We start from the raw sequence: 15,886 nt of genomic DNA, 5'->3' as shown, positions 1-15,886 counted from the left end.
TCACCTGACTGCCCTGATTAATGCTAGACTTGCTTGTTGCTCAAAAATCTATTCAACTCATTCTTGAATATATTCAATGAATATCCATAACTATTTCCTGGGAAGGGGAGTTCTACACATCTCAAAGAAAAAAATAATCCTTGCCTGTTTTAAATGAGGGACCCCCTAATTTTTAAATTGTGCACCCAGTACTTGATTGCCCCAAAGTGGAAAATATCCACCCATAATGCACCCTGTCAACTTTCTTCAGAACTTTATGTGTTTCAATAAAAACACCTCTCATTCATCTCAATCCTTATGGGTACACAGCCAAGGTATTCAACCTTCCTCGTGATATAATCCTAGGAATTGATTAGGTAATCATTTTCTGAAATATTTCAATTACCATTACATCCTCTCTTAAGAAAGGAGACCAAATTTGTATGTAGTATTCCAGAGAGGTCTAACTATAGATCTACACAGTTAGAGCAAAATTTCCCTACTTTTATATTCAATTGCCTTTGCAATAAGTATCAACATTCCATTTACCTTCCGGACCACACATAAAAATGTGTTTTTGTGGTACATGGGAATCATTGACAAAGCCAGCATTTATTGCTCATTGGGAAGATAGTGGTGAGCTGTCTCTTGAACCATTATCCTTGGCTGTAAGCACACCCACAATGCTGTTAGAAAGGCACATTCATGACTTTGACCCAGCAATGGTGAAAGAATGGCAATACAGTTCCAAGTTTGAATGGGTTGTGCCTTAGAGGGGAATTTGCAGGAAGTGGTGTTTCCATGCATTGGGCTGCCTTAAAGCTTCTGAATGGCAGAGGTTGAAAGTTTGGAAGGGCACTTTCATTTGGTCTTTCAGATATTTAGTCACTACATCCAAGTCATTAAAATCTATTGCAAATAGTTGATCCCAGCATTGATCCCTTTGACGTTCCACCAGTAAAGGTTTGCCAACCTAAAAATAACCTACTTACCACTACTGTTCACTTCCTGTCAGCTAATTGATCCTCGATCCATGCTAATATTTTACCCCCCCTCCCTCCCATGAGCTCCTAATTGGTCTAGTAAATTTTGAATGGCACCTTGTTGAATGCCTGCTGGGAATCTAAGTACAGCACATCGCTGGGTTTCTCTTCATCCACATTGCTTGTTATTTGCCTGATACCATTTCACTTTCACAAAATTACACTGACTCTAAAACAGAAACTGCTGGAGAAGCTCAGCAGGTCTTGCAGCTGAAGGTCTGAACTGAAAGAAGATCACTGGACTCAAAACATTAACTCTGCTTCTGCACTGATGCTGCTAGACCTGGTGAGTTTCTCCAGTAATTTCTGTTCTGTTTCAGTTTCCAGCATACACAGTTCTTTGTTTTGTTTTTTCCTGTACTGATTCTGCCTAATTGTAGAATCTTAGATCTCTTCAGGAATGAATTCTCGCAGTTTTTTCATTGACTGATGTCTAATCGGTAAATAGATTGTTTCATTTTGTCTCCTTCCCTTCTTGATTAGAAGTATTACATTAGCAATTTTTCAGTCCACTGGTAGTTGCATTCTTGAGTTCTTTAACACAGAATCATTATTCTAATACAGGATTAATAAATAGCATAAGGTTAATTTACTTAAACATGCTGACTTAAAATACAAACTACTTTATAATTGCAAGTTACATCCCTAGTCTGGGTGTTCTTGTACACCAGTCAATTGAAGGTAAGCATGCAGGTACAGCAGGTAGTGAAGAAGGCTAATAGCATGCTGGCCTTCATAACAAGAGGGATTGAGTATAGAAGCAAAGAGATTCTTCTGCAGCTGTACAGGGCCCTGGTGAGACCACACCTGGAGTATTGTCTGCAGTTCTGGTCTCCAAATTTGAGGAAAGACATTCTGGCTATTGAGGGAGTACAGCGTAGGTTCACGAGGTTAATTCCTGGAATGGCGGGACTACCTTACTCTGAAAGACTGGAACAACTGGGCTTATATACCGTTGAGTTTAGAAGAGTGAGAGGGAATATGATTGAGACATATAAGATTATTACAGGATTGGACACTCTGGAGGCAGGAGACATGTTTCCGCTGATGGATGAGTGCCGAACCAGAGGACACAGCTTAAAAATACGGGGTAGACCATTTAGGACAGAGATGAGGAGAAACTTCTTCACCCAGAGAGTGGTGGCTGTGTGAAATGCTCTGACCCAGAGGGCAGTGGAGACCCAGTCTCTGGATTCATTTAAGAAAGAATTGGATAGAGCTCTCAAGGAAAATGGAATCAAGGGTTATGGAGATAGGGCAGGAACAGGATACTGATTAAGGATGATCAGCCATGATCATATTGAATGGTGGTGCAGGCTCGAAGGGCAGAATGGCCTACTCCTGTGTCTATTGTCTAGTCTAATTTATAGGGAGCATGGTGGCTCAGTGGTTAGCACTGCTGCCTCACAGCGACAGGAACCTGGGTTCGATTCCCGCCTTGGGCAACTGTCTCTGTGGAGTTTGCACATTCCCTCTGTGTCTGCGAGGGTTTCCTCCAGGTTTTCTGGTTTCCCACAATCCAAAGATGTGCAGGCCAGGTGAATTGGCCATGCTAAATTGCCCATTGTGTTCAGTGCAGTAGTAAACATAGCGGTGGGGAATGGATCTGGCTAGGTTACTCTTCGGAGGGTCAGTGTGGACTTGTTGGGCCAGATGACCCCTTTCCACACTAAAGGGAACCTATTGCTGCTTGGAGTCCTTAGAACTGCAGGTCATGTGGTGTCACCCTAGTACTTGGCTCTTAAAGTAACAAAACACGATCCCCTTTTCCCCAAAATAAAAATATATGCATGGAGAATGAAAAGTACATACATATTGATAATTGCTGAACTTTTAACAACAAAGCAAGAATTGAAAAAAAATGAATTTAAGAGTTTAAGGATCTATGAAATGTATAGATAGTTTGACAATCACTCCAGTTTTGTGTTGGTACAACTTCTGAAGACCTAGACCTGTAGATGATAACCAGCTAACAATGAGTGACAGTTAATTACACAGCTCTGTTTAAATTTTAAGCAAGGCAGGAGACATTCGTTCAAGACAGGATAGTGCGTGACTTAGTGGGAAAATTGGAATTGAGATCAGCCAGAAAGGAATCCACCAGCAGCTTTTCACCAAATCGTACCTACTGAAAGTTGCTAGCGATTCTGAGGCCAGCAGTTCATTTGCTGAACAACCTGGCCTGGGGATTTGTGAATGCTTTCAGAACAACCTGCAACCAGAGGCCCAGAATCATGGAGGCCTGTACTGGTAGCAGGGTTTTTGTAAAGTGGGTTTCACGGGGTAGGGGTTTCTATGAAACATTGTAGCTCAAGACAAAAAAAATCTTTTTCATACTTCTCCAAAATCCAAAAGAAGCTCTCCATAACTATTTCTGAGTTTTAGCTGACTGTGATGTAGATTGGCAGAAGCCTCCCAAAAATGGTGTCAATTGTCGAAAATGGTCATTACCCTGAAACGAATCTAGCACTGAAAACATTAGGAAATCCTCAGAAATTCTAGGCTGTCTTTTAATAGTTTAATGGGATAACTCTACAATCCAAATTTTGTTATTTATACCTGCAGACGCTTCAAAATTCAGTGAGAAATCTCTGTACTTAGCAAAGTCAAATTCAAGTTTGATTGGTGATTCAGTTGAATTAATTAAAGTGAATGGAATCGTGGAAGAAGCACCACAGTATATACCATGGAACACGAAAGATTTCTGCAGATAAAGAAGAATGACATTACAATGTTAGTTAAATTAGATAAATCAGAAAAATATTGAAATGTTCCACAGTACATCCTAATTACACTTTTCTTCAACTTTGTGGAATATAGTAGCATTTTTATATTAAGATAATAATTTGAAAGTAACATCAGAATTCATAGAAGAAAGTCAAATCAAATCTTTGTGCAGAATCAAGGAGGAATAATGCTTTTCAGTCAGTTTTTTTAAAATGGCAATATAATTTCCTCATGTTTTGATTGTTAACTGTCTTCATAAAAGCTTATAATGTCCAACATGCTGCCACTTTGGAGCTTGTTGGCAAAAATCTTCTGCATAACATGGCCTGATGAGATTATCTCCTTTCTTTTTAGAAGGCCAATTGAAACATTTACTAACTCAGAAGATCAAGGCTACATTTACTCCAAAATGTAATCCAAACAAAATTTAATCAATCATTCATGCCATGATAAAATTCACATTATCTGGCAGTTATAGAGTCTAAGAGATGTACAGCACAGAAACAGACCCTTCGCCCAGATATCCTAAGTTAATCTAGATCCATTTGTCAGCATTTGGCCATATCCGTCTAAACTCTTCCTGTTCATGTACCCATCCAAATGCCTTTTAAATGCTGTAAACGTACCAGTCGCCATCACTTCCTTTGACAGCTCATTCCATGCACACACTATCTACTGCATGAAAACGTTGCCCCTTAGCTCACCTTTAAATCGTTTCCCTCTCATCCTAAATCTATGACCTCTAGTTTTGGACTCGCTTACCCTGGGGAAAAGACATTGCCTATTTATCCTATCCATGCCCCACATGATTTTATAATTCTCTATAAGGTCACCCTTCAATTCATGAATCTGGAGTGGTATACAGTCTTTTGCATTTATTCAAATATTCATTCCCAATATCACATTATGCTCCAATTATGCTAAATAATTTCCACACTAATACGAGGTTTGAATAAGTTTCTTTGAAATAATTGTAAAGAAAACTAAGTAGGACAGAACTTAAACATTACTCAAAGGAGACACAAAGTCAAAGCATTTTATCTTGCACTCATCAGGATTGGAATGTAAGAAATCAGGGTTGAAAACTGAACACATGTTATACAGGTTAAGAAAAAGATGATGATTAGTTGGCTATCATTGGCTTGTAGATACAGTATAAATAGTTAATTTAACAGTTGACACAATGACCAGGTGACTAGGGCCTTACTCATGAAATTATCAATGAGATTGATCCTGTAGCACATGGAACTATAGGAATACTGACATGAATATTGAATTCACAGGGAGAGAATGAGGTCAAGCATTGTCAATGGTGAGGTTGCAGAGTCCAACAGCATTAAATACATTTGGGGTCAGCATTCTTAAAGATATTGTGCCCCAACCTTCATGGAAAATAAATTGCCTGACAGTGACCCTTGAAACAAGAGGGGTCTGCCAAGTATAGATATTTTCAGACTCAAGCTACTAATGTCAGTCATGAAACTTCAGCCCATAGACTCTCAAGGGCTATTAAAAGTGCTATTAAAAGGTCTTTAAAAGTGCCCAGGTGACCTCAGACTGGAAGGGTGAAATAACTCTACAGGTGCTTCTGTCCTTTCACCAAATCACTCTTTATTTACATGTGAAAAGTCCTTGACACTGATCCAGCTCCCTCAGAGCCAGTTCTCAGTGAACATAATGTCTGACACTCCAGTTCTTATCTGACAATTAGGGCTCCCTGATAGGAGCAGATTCACAGCCCTAATCAAAGAACTCATATTTTATGAAGTACACCTGGCTGACCTTGGTACAATCACAACAGAAGATGGTAGCAACATGAGTGGTGTTTAACAGAAGCCATATGACTATTACACAAATGAGTAATATGCCATATAGGTTCATAACATATAGGAGCAGATTTAGGCCTTTCGGTCCTTCGAGTCTGATCCGCCATTCAATCATGGCCAATATGTTCCTCACTCCCATTTTCCTGCTTTGTCCCCATAACATTTCAACCCATTACCAATTAAAAATCTGTCTCACTCCTCCTTAAATTTACTCACTGTCCCATGCACTGCACTTTGGGGTAGCAAATTCCACAGATTCACTACCTTTCGGGAGAAGTAGTTTCTCCTCACCTCTGTTTTAAATTTGCTGCCCTTATCCTAAGGCTATGACCTCTTATCCTATGAATTTCAATGTCAGTGTGATACCTGGTATATTGGCTCTAAGTCCCAGCATGTCCTTTCAGTTGCTCATAACAAGCAAGATAATTGAATGAGTTGTTGGATAATCCTGAATGCATGAAGAATTATGCTGACAATCGATTCAGGATGATCACTCAGCCTTGCATTGTGATGGACTTATGTATACCGGAAATTGCATGTATTCGCTTTAAGGGCCCTGTTCCTTACAGGCAAAAAAAATTATGTACATATATTACACCAAAATACTGACAGACATTTGTTGGTTAGTTTCTCAGGATAATGCTCTAACTAGTAAATCTACAACTTGTTTTAAAATTTGAACAAAGCCTGTTTCTAACTCTTAATCAGCATTAATGGGAGCATTCTTAATCTGCGCTCTCTTTTCATACAATCTGAATAATGCCTTTCCCTTATACTGTATTGGTATTCTTGCAAGATGAAAAGCTTTTCATAAAACCTTGGATTTTTTTTCATCAGTGCAAATTTTAGTAGACATGATGAAGATACATGGACTATCTGTTTGAACCAGGCTTTGAGTGGTGTGATTGGAGATTCCCAAATGGAGTGTTGGTGGCCTCCCAAACAAACGCTTAGCAAAATGTTATTTTTAAGTTCTCAAGGAGCATGAGCATGAAATAATTCAGAGTTACAGTAAAAGAATACAGATAAGATACTGACCACATCAATTTCAGCCATTGGTCTTATCACTGATCCACCAACCCGTAGCTTCAATAGTTTTGAATTACGAATGTCTAGCTGAGAAAATATCATAAATATTTAATCAGGAAATGTGGAATCTCAGTGTCTTTCAAAACAAACAGATGTTTATTCTTCAGTAATTTTGTTCAAAATATTTGTTTTTGATTTACCTTTAATCTGGTATCAAATTTGAACACTGTTGTTGGATGGAAGAAAATTTTGAAAAGCACATGACCTCCAACTGGTACTATTCCATAAGCAGGAGTTACAGTCATTCCCGGAACAGGATGCACATTTCTTACCTTATAAGCAGAAAAAAGGACAATATAAGTTTGGAGCAAGTTACATTACTGAATCAACATGGAACATGATTTGACTCTTTTGCTAACAAGCTGAAAAAAGAATCAGTAAGCTATCACAAAAATTAACAAGCTGGTTACTGGGATGGGATTCTGTCCTGTGAGGAGAGATTGCATCAGCAAGGTCCCAATTCCCTTGCACTTGGAAGACTGAGAAGTGATTTCATTGAAACATCTAAATTGCTTAAGACCTTGACAAGTTGGATGCCTGGAAAGCATTTCACTTCGCTGTAGATTTTAAAACTGAGGTGCAGCCTTGGAGTGAGGATCAGCCTCTTATACCTGACAAGAGGTGAAATATCTTCATTCAGAGTGTTGTGCAACTTTGACATTGCCTAGCAAATGGTCTGTTGCCCTTTATTGAGGAGGATTACAGTACAAGAATAAAGTCTTGTTACAACTGAAAAGAGCTTTGGTGAGACCAAACCTGGAATTCGCAGAGTGCACAGCTTTAGTCTGCATATCAAAAGATAGAATCCTTCCACTGGAGTACAGTAAATGATGACTAAGTTGATCCTTGAAATGAGGCATTTGTTTGATGATGAGATGTCAAGTGTATCGGGCCTATATTCTCTTATGTTTAGAAGAATGAATCTCTTTGAGACATTCAAAATTCTGAAGTGGCTTTTTTGGATTAATGCTAAGAGATTATTTTTGCTGATCAGGAATCTAGCATGTCTTCACAATAAGGAACAATTTTTTATGATTTAGATGACGAGAAGTTGCTTTCTTCTCAAAGATCAATGAATTGTTGGAACTCTCAACAGCAGAGGGTTGTGAATCCCAATGATTGCTATTGACCAGATGGCGAACTGGAGCAGCATTATAAATATTATGATGACAAGAGCAGATCAGGGCAGGGAAATTTGGAACTTGTGCCCTGATTTTACAAAGCCTGTCCAAGATCTACAAGTGTTGTGAAGTTGAAAGCATGTACTGTAGCTTTAAGAGAGAGTGAATGCTGTTTTGCACTGAGAGCTTACAAGCACCAGTCATATAGCTAACTAGCAGTCCCAGAGTGTACTGGAATATTGAGAATATGTAACATCTGGCTGTGAAATAGATACCCGAGTTGGTTGCTGTTTCAGCAATGATTCAAATTTAATCAACCAGCTTAAATTATGCCCCAGGATACTAAAACCCAATCAAATACTCTCTATCAAAGGTATCTTTTCATATGAAACATCTACACAGTAAAAAGAAAGAAAACGACCCAGAGAGATCTTCGGCCAAAAGAAAGACACTGATGGTGACAGCTGCTATATGGTTTTGAAATTAAGTTGATGTAATTTTAATAAGTGTTTTATGGAACAGCATATTGTTATAGAGTTGGAGGAAGCAGTTACGAGAAAGGGGGGGCTTAGAGTTGTGAATAATTGTTTAATGTTCACTTTTAGAGTTAAAGAATAAATTGACATTATCTTCATTATATAGTGGAATTTGGGAGTTTTCCATCACTCATTTACTTTAACAAATTACGAGGTGAGGTTAGCTTTTCTGGGTGTTTAGTTTAATTAACAGAGGGGTTCACCACTGTGTCATAACTCAAGGCATGAGTCAGAGTGTGAAGGAATACTCCCCACCTATCTGGATCTAACGACAGTTCTAACAACACCCAAGGTATTTGACACTATCCAGGACAAAACGATCCACTTGATTGACATTCATATCCACAAATGTTCTCTTCCTCTGTCACTAACACAGAGGGGCAGCAATGTACCATCAGAAGATGCACTGCAAAAATTCACCAAGGCTCCTGAGTCAAAACCATCCAAAACCCCAACCATTAACAGCTAGAAGGACAAGTATAGCATATACACAGGAACATCATTGCCTGCAACTTCCCTTCCAAGCTCCTCAATATCCTGACTTGGAAATATATTACCATTCCTTCAGTATTATTAGGTCAAAATCCTGGAACTCCTTCCCCAACAGCATTGTGGGTTCATCTACTCAAAATGGACAAAAGCAGTTCAAGAAGGCAGCTTGCCAACACTTTCTCAAGGGCAACTCGGAATGGGCAATAAACGCTAGCTCAGCCAACAACACCCACATCCCATGAGTAAATTTTTAAAAATAATATATCATCAAATATATTTAAGGCTTGGATAGGCAGATGTTTGGTCTTTGGAATCATGGGTTATGGGGAAAGGCTTGAAAGTGGAATTAAAGTCTAAGATCAATCATGACCTTGGTAATGGTGAAGTGTGTTTATTAAACTGTCTGGTCAACTCCCATTCCGATTTCTTGTTCCCTTAATCCTCCTCCTCTGTTCTTTGTTCATTTATTCAGTTTGTGAAGGATATTGGGTCACTTCACTTTTTAAAGGCACTTTATAAGTATACATGATGCCAAAATGTATCAAGTTCTAGTTTGTCCTGTATTTGTGTTATATTTCCCATTGAACCCCAACTCCATTGATGTACATGGATAAAAATAATGAAAAAAGATTGTGTGGTCAAACATAAACTGTCTCATATTCTAAACTAAAATACTTAACATTTGTTTTCAGCCTTCATACAAATCCAATTGTATTTTTATCAAACAAATAATTGGAAAGAAATTGAAACAACCTAACTAAAAAATCAGTAACTGACAGACCTTAAAGTAAGCATGATGTTGTCCATAATTTTTGAGAATCGCTGTTTTCATGGTGGTTAAATTCCAAGAAGCAGACTTAAAAAGCAGACGATTCTCAGCAAAGCGAATGTTCACATGGCCAAGCTTCAAAACGAAAGAAAATTGCCATTTTGGTTAGATATTACAAGACCCAAATTATTGTATTTTTAAACAAGTTAACTCAGATTTATTGTAGAGTTGAATATTTAACAGTGGATCTCCTGTGTCATCATGCACAGTTAAGTCAGAAAATATATTATGATGCAACTGTCCCTGTGAGCTTTGCATTGCTGTTCCTCTCTGTCCACTTTTACTGCTATCACACCCTAATGCATCTTGGTTCTCTCTGTTTCTTGTTCTATAATCTTGGTGTTTTCCTTTTCTGCTTTCAGTTTTTAGATGGGATGATCAGTGGCATGATATCAAGTTGCATGGAAAGCAGCTGACGAAAGCTAAATTTTCTGGTAGGAGCTGGTGCAGAAATGTGCCTTGTCACTAAACAGTTGTCTTCTCATCTCTCGTGATTCCTATTCTGTCTCATTTTTTTTGACTTCCCACAACACATTCCATTTCCTACCACTTCTTAACCCCAATTCCTCCAGCAACTCAAGGCAGACCTATTCAAACAAATGTCAGCAGCTAAATGTTATGAAGGTGCTTCCACTATTGTTTTAACAAAGACTCATGTCCAAAAGGTTGTGAAAATTGCTTCACTTGATGAAAGATTAGTCAAGAGACTCACTGAAACTTTATCTTTAAAAATACACTTTTTGAGCAATAGGTGTTTCTGAAGTTGTAAGGCAACTGACAGACTGAACACAGGAAGGATAGATTGCTTGATCTCCATGGGAGTAAGGTATTTTTTTAAAAACTTAGATATTCAATAGACAGTTAGTCATTTCAACAGTGTAAAATAGAGTTGCATTCCAGTAGCATCCGGAAATCCTGACACAGCTGATTCTAACAAGGAAATTAACCAGGAAACTGAAAATTCCAATGTGCAATTCCTCTGCATCTGGGACCCATTAAAGTAAGAGAATTTGGAGAATTCCAATATATGTGAGCTTAATGGTTAACCAAAAAAGAGGATTGAAAATCTGCTCTAACTTCTGGGTAAATATAAAGCTCATGTGATCTAGCACCTACCAACTTACCTAGCGCTCTACCCACCTCATCCACCTGCAACCAAACCACCTCCCAACACACCTACCCTAAATCAGCTGTCATCCAATCCAATATTTGTCTGACATACAAACCTTTTCACAGTAGCTGTGAAACAGGTTGCCTGTACTGCTGAACATGTAAACTTCAGAATACAGCACACTTGCTACTGCAAAAGAGGATGTGATCTCAGTGATAATTCTTTTCTCTGCTGGCTCTGATGTTTCCTGGACAGGTCTCTGCAATTTCTTAACAGAACTCTGTCTATGAATCCTTGAATGCAGAATTGAATCACAGCATATAAAGACAGTATGTTTTTATTATTCAGTATTATTGATAGTGGAATGAAATGGGGGAAAAAACTGTTTTAAAAACCAAAGATTATTGAAAGATTGCTGTATTTTTCAAAAAATACCGTTACATTCTTAAAAGTGTTGTTTACACAACCGCTTTGTTCCAGAAGGGAGGGGGCAGTAATGTGCAAATGCGCTAGGCATGAGGTACAAATAGAGATTCAGCCAACAATGGGAAGTTATTTAGTTTGTGCTCCAGTGACCATGGAGAAGGTTTTCAATGACAAAGGCCATCTGCCTCCGAATAAATCCATGACAGGCTCCCAGGTAGCTAAACAGATTATGGATGTGAATGTTTGAGTTAGAAATCCCGGACCACTGAAAAAAGAGCTGTCCTTCCTTTGCAATAAAAACAAATTCAAGCTTAAAGAAAGCCAGTTTACTTTCCTCACGAGAATGGTCCCAGAAATGAAAAACTTAACATATGGGGAACGTTTGAGTAATCTAGGTCTATACTTGATGGAGGTTAGAAGGATGAAGGGGTATCTAATTGAAACATACAGAATACTGAATGGCCTGGACAGAGTAGATGTTTGGAAGATGTTTCAATTGGTTGGAGAGACCCGAGGGCATAGCCTTAGAGTAAAGGAAAGACCTTTTAGAATGGAGATAAGGAGAAACCTCTTCAGCAAGAGAGTGGTGAATCTATGGGATTTAAACTAGTAGATGTGATAAGACCAGAGGACATAAGTTTAAGATGAGGAGCAAGTGGTTTAGAGGAGATTTGATAAAAGCTATTTTCACCCAGATGATGGTAGAAATATGAAACTTGCTGCCTGAAAGGGTGGTGGAGGCAGGTGCTCCAGCAACTTTTAAGAAACACCTGGAAGAATTCTTTAAACACCAGGGCATAGCGGGCTATAGACCAAGTACTGATAAATAAGATTAGTGTAGTTCAGTATTGATTGGTCAGCACAGCAATGGTGGGCTGAAGGCCCTGTCTAGCTAACGACATCCAACCTACCAACCCATCCCAATGTCAATTGGATTCCTCAACTATACTAGGCATTTGGAAGGGATGTTACCAATGGCTGCCACTGTTCCTGGTGGTACTATCTACAATGGAGAACTGCCAATCTCTGATTGACCAATAGCTCTTTGGGGGTGTTCAGGTTATATTTCTGCCTACAGGCTATACAGGTCAGACCTTGTCACTTGGAATAAATTCCGACCAAGTCTCTGAAAGCACAGCAATCATTCAGCACTGCAGTGAATTGTTGGTCTAAATTTGTGCTCAACCATCTGGAATGAGGCTTGATGCCACCAATCTTGAGAATAAAGGAATGGTGCCAGTGAGCTCAGGGCAATGAGATGATCTAGTAAAATAAGTTAATATATTGTAGATATCTCCTAATGAAATCTGAACTGAGTTATTCTTTTCTGACTGAGGATTACAGCATGAAAAAAACTAAGAACGAAGCAAATGAAACATTTGAATTCATAAAAGATAGTGCTTTAAAACAGAAGATATAGTTTAAATTGGAACAGCTTATATACTTCACTGCCACATGATTACTAAAGGCAACTGCATGCATTCCAATGAATCAGGAGAATTAAATGCCTGAAGTACAAATTATAAGTAAAACTTAACATGAATATAGTATTTCCAAATCGAATAAGAAACCCTTCTAACAATTCCTACAGGTTGTTGAAGACAATGGATACAAAAGGTACAGCGTCCTCTATTAGAAGACAGACGAAGCTAATTCATATTCATTAACAAATTAAGCAAATATAAAGTATATATTCAAACTCATTTTAGAGCAGACCATTTTAAAATAAAATTGTACCTTAGCAATACATTTCAATCTCAGTTTGTTCCCATGATGTACAATAAGATCGAACTCTCCTTCCTTAGGGGAGAAGAATGAGGCATGCCAGGCCACTTCACATTCCAGATCATTGAAAGCATCTACGATGCCTGCATAAAGTATAGTTCACATGTAATGTTATAATGAACAACACAATTGGAAGAAAAAAATGATATTGAGTTGAGATAATAGGTATTTTCCTCCTCAGCTTCTCATAGCAACTTTTCCCTTCATAGAATAGTCATGGCCATTTGGCCCATCACGTATGCATCATTCTTTAATGGAGCTATCTAATTAGCACCCAGCTCTGCTCCCAGATCACCTTCAATTTCTTTTGCCCCTCAAACGGTTATTCAATTTTCTTTTGAAAGTCACTGTTGAATTTGCTTTCACTATCCTTTCAGATCAGGCTTTGTAGGTCATAATAACTTGTGGCATAAAAAATTAGGTTGTTAGATAAATAAACAAGGTTCAAGCTATGAGGAAAGGTGATACAGGTTGGGATTGTTTTACTTGGAGCAGCAAAGATTGAGTGTTGACAAAATCGATGGGTATTACAAGGGGCACAGATCGGAAGATAAGAAGGCACTTTTTTTAAGCATTCACAGAAGGGTCAACAACTAGTAGACATAGATTTAAGGTAAGAGGTAGAAGACTAACAGGAAAGTTGAGGAGGTCTTTTGTTCAGGAACTCACTGTCTGAGAGGCTGACTGGGTCAAAACCTCTTGTGACATTTAAGCAGTATTTATATAGCTGCTTGCATTGCGACAGCCTCCTACGGTATAGGCCTGAAGCTGGAACATGGGATTAATGTAGCCATATCTTTGTTGATTGGTGTGGACAAGATGGGTGAATGCCTTCCTTCTGTGCTATAAGTGTCTTTGAGTGTACAAATCAGTTTTAGTCTAATTACTGGAATTGTTCTTGCTTATTTACTCGATCAAATGCATGCCTCTATCATAACTCCTTTTAATCTTGTTTGCTCTAAGAAAGACACTCTAACTTCTCCAGTCATATATGTCTGGTACAACACCCCTCACCAGCCTTTCTAATGTCTTAGCATTCTTCCAAATATACAGTTGTCTGAGGCCAAACCAACGTATAATGGGGGTTTAATATGGATTTCTGGCATCTTGTACTCTACGGTGAAATCTTCTGACTTTAGATATTGCTGGAACTGCAGGACTATTTACAGTCATTGGCAGACTTTGCCAGGGCTCCTCCACAGAACCACGACCTTAGCATCCACCTTCCAGATTCCCTGACCAATCAAAGTGAAATGATGAGCTAGATCTGTCAAAGGGTGAATTTCTAATACAGGATCACGACGTGGGTTAGAAGGACTTACCAACATTTGCAGATGCTGAGGCTGCAGAGCCATACAAAATGGAGATCAGACCTACGAAGGCTGCTCCTTGATTCTCTTTGTCTCTCACCTGGTGGTCCTATTGTAGGATCTGAGAGACTGCAGTGGAGCAAGCTCTAAGGATGGAAGGATTACCACCCAGGCAGACATGGATGAATGCTCAAATGGAGTCTGCAAAAGGAGCATAATCGCTCCAACCTGGAGACAGCACACCTAAGGAATTTAGGACTCCAGGAAGGCATGACAATTGAGAGGCATAATATCAAGCCTGACACTGTGACCTTGACAACATTCTACTCCACAACACTGTTGAGGACAACAGTTCGCAGTTTCACTCATTTCTCTCTCAGCTGCCAATTCCTCACTTCTCATCTAAACTATCACCACACAGCCTCATCCTTTTGCTGTCTTGCAAAGTTAGCCTCTCCAATGTTACCCTTCCCACTAAAACCATTAAGAATGCTCACTCATTTCTGTTTTCTCTCCTTACAGAAGAGAACACACAACATGCTGAAAGCAGAGACTGAGGCCAGGTCTTTCCAGACAGACCACAGTGTCCATTCCTTCTGCCATGTGAGAGGCATGTAAATCCACAAAACCATAAGGAAATAGAAACAAAAGTAGGCCATTTGGTCCATTGTGTTTGATCTGTCATTCAATAATATCACAGTTAATTAGATAATCCTCAATTTTATTTTTCTGCCTTTTAAAGTATATCCATCTTAGCCTTGAATATACATGACTCAGCCTTGATAGCTTTATGTGGGAAAGAATTCTACAGATTCACCATTCTCTGAGAAGAATTTCCTTTTCATCACTCTTTGTAACTCAGGAGAATTCAGCTATATCTACTAGTGTTATTGACAGTGTCTCTGATGGTGGTGTCTCTGATAGCGGGATCTCTGACAGTGGTATTTCTAAAGCTGGAGTGTCTGATGATGGTGTTTCTGATGAATGTCTTTGATGGTAATGTCTCAGATGTTGATGTTTTTGATGGTAATGCCTCTGATGGTGGTGTTTCTGATGGTGGTGCGTCTGATGATGATGCCTCTGACAGAGGTGTTTCTGATGATGATGTTTCTAATGTTGATGTTTCTGATGGTGATATCTTTGATGGCAAATTCTCTGATGATGGTATTTCTGATGGTGTTGTCTTTGATAGTTATGGTGTTACTAATGCTACTTTAAAGGGAGGAAAGAATGACTTGATTAATTTACTCTCTTTTTGCTTCTTCCTCCAGCTAACTTAATTTTTACACCAAATACCTCCATCAGGTCGGATAAAGAATGCGATTCCATCTTCTGAGAGGATTGGACTCCAGCTGAATTGTGCAGGGTAGTTCCGCCTGTTGTAAAGCCGCACAGTTGTTCTGAAGCCCGTTTCTGCTAGATACCCATAGTTTGGGGTCAGCACCACTTCGTTGGTTGATAGCTCAAGAGCCACACAAACCACATTTGCCAGTATTAATATACGACCGACGTGATGATTATTTATCTTGTAGTCTATTGACCTGCATCATAAAAGAAAGCTAATATTTTTGCAATAGCAGCTGAAGAAACAAGCATTATTGATCACAATACC

The 15,886-nt window shown here is 38.8% G+C and overlaps 1 protein-coding gene across 1 annotated transcript in view; it reads right to left on the bottom strand.

The window, feature by feature from the left end:
- Window positions 1–15,886, bottom strand: part of LOC132820918 (cilia- and flagella-associated protein 47-like) — a 491,537-nt gene that overhangs the window by 399,985 nt on the left and 75,666 nt on the right. The window contains 6 exon segments of the mRNA XM_060833275.1: window positions 3,582–3,726; window positions 6,614–6,691; window positions 6,805–6,936; window positions 9,595–9,717; window positions 12,917–13,047; window positions 15,571–15,815. Of these exon segments, the coding sequence (XP_060689258.1) occupies window positions 3,582–3,726; window positions 6,614–6,691; window positions 6,805–6,936; window positions 9,595–9,717; window positions 12,917–13,047; window positions 15,571–15,815 (854 nt within the window).

The sequence above is a fragment of the Hemiscyllium ocellatum genome, chromosome 12 (assembly GCF_020745735.1).
Source record: "Hemiscyllium ocellatum isolate sHemOce1 chromosome 12, sHemOce1.pat.X.cur, whole genome shotgun sequence".
NCBI lineage: Eukaryota > Metazoa > Chordata > Chondrichthyes > Orectolobiformes > Hemiscylliidae > Hemiscyllium > Hemiscyllium ocellatum.
This window is presented reverse-complemented; position numbering and strand designations above follow the sequence as displayed.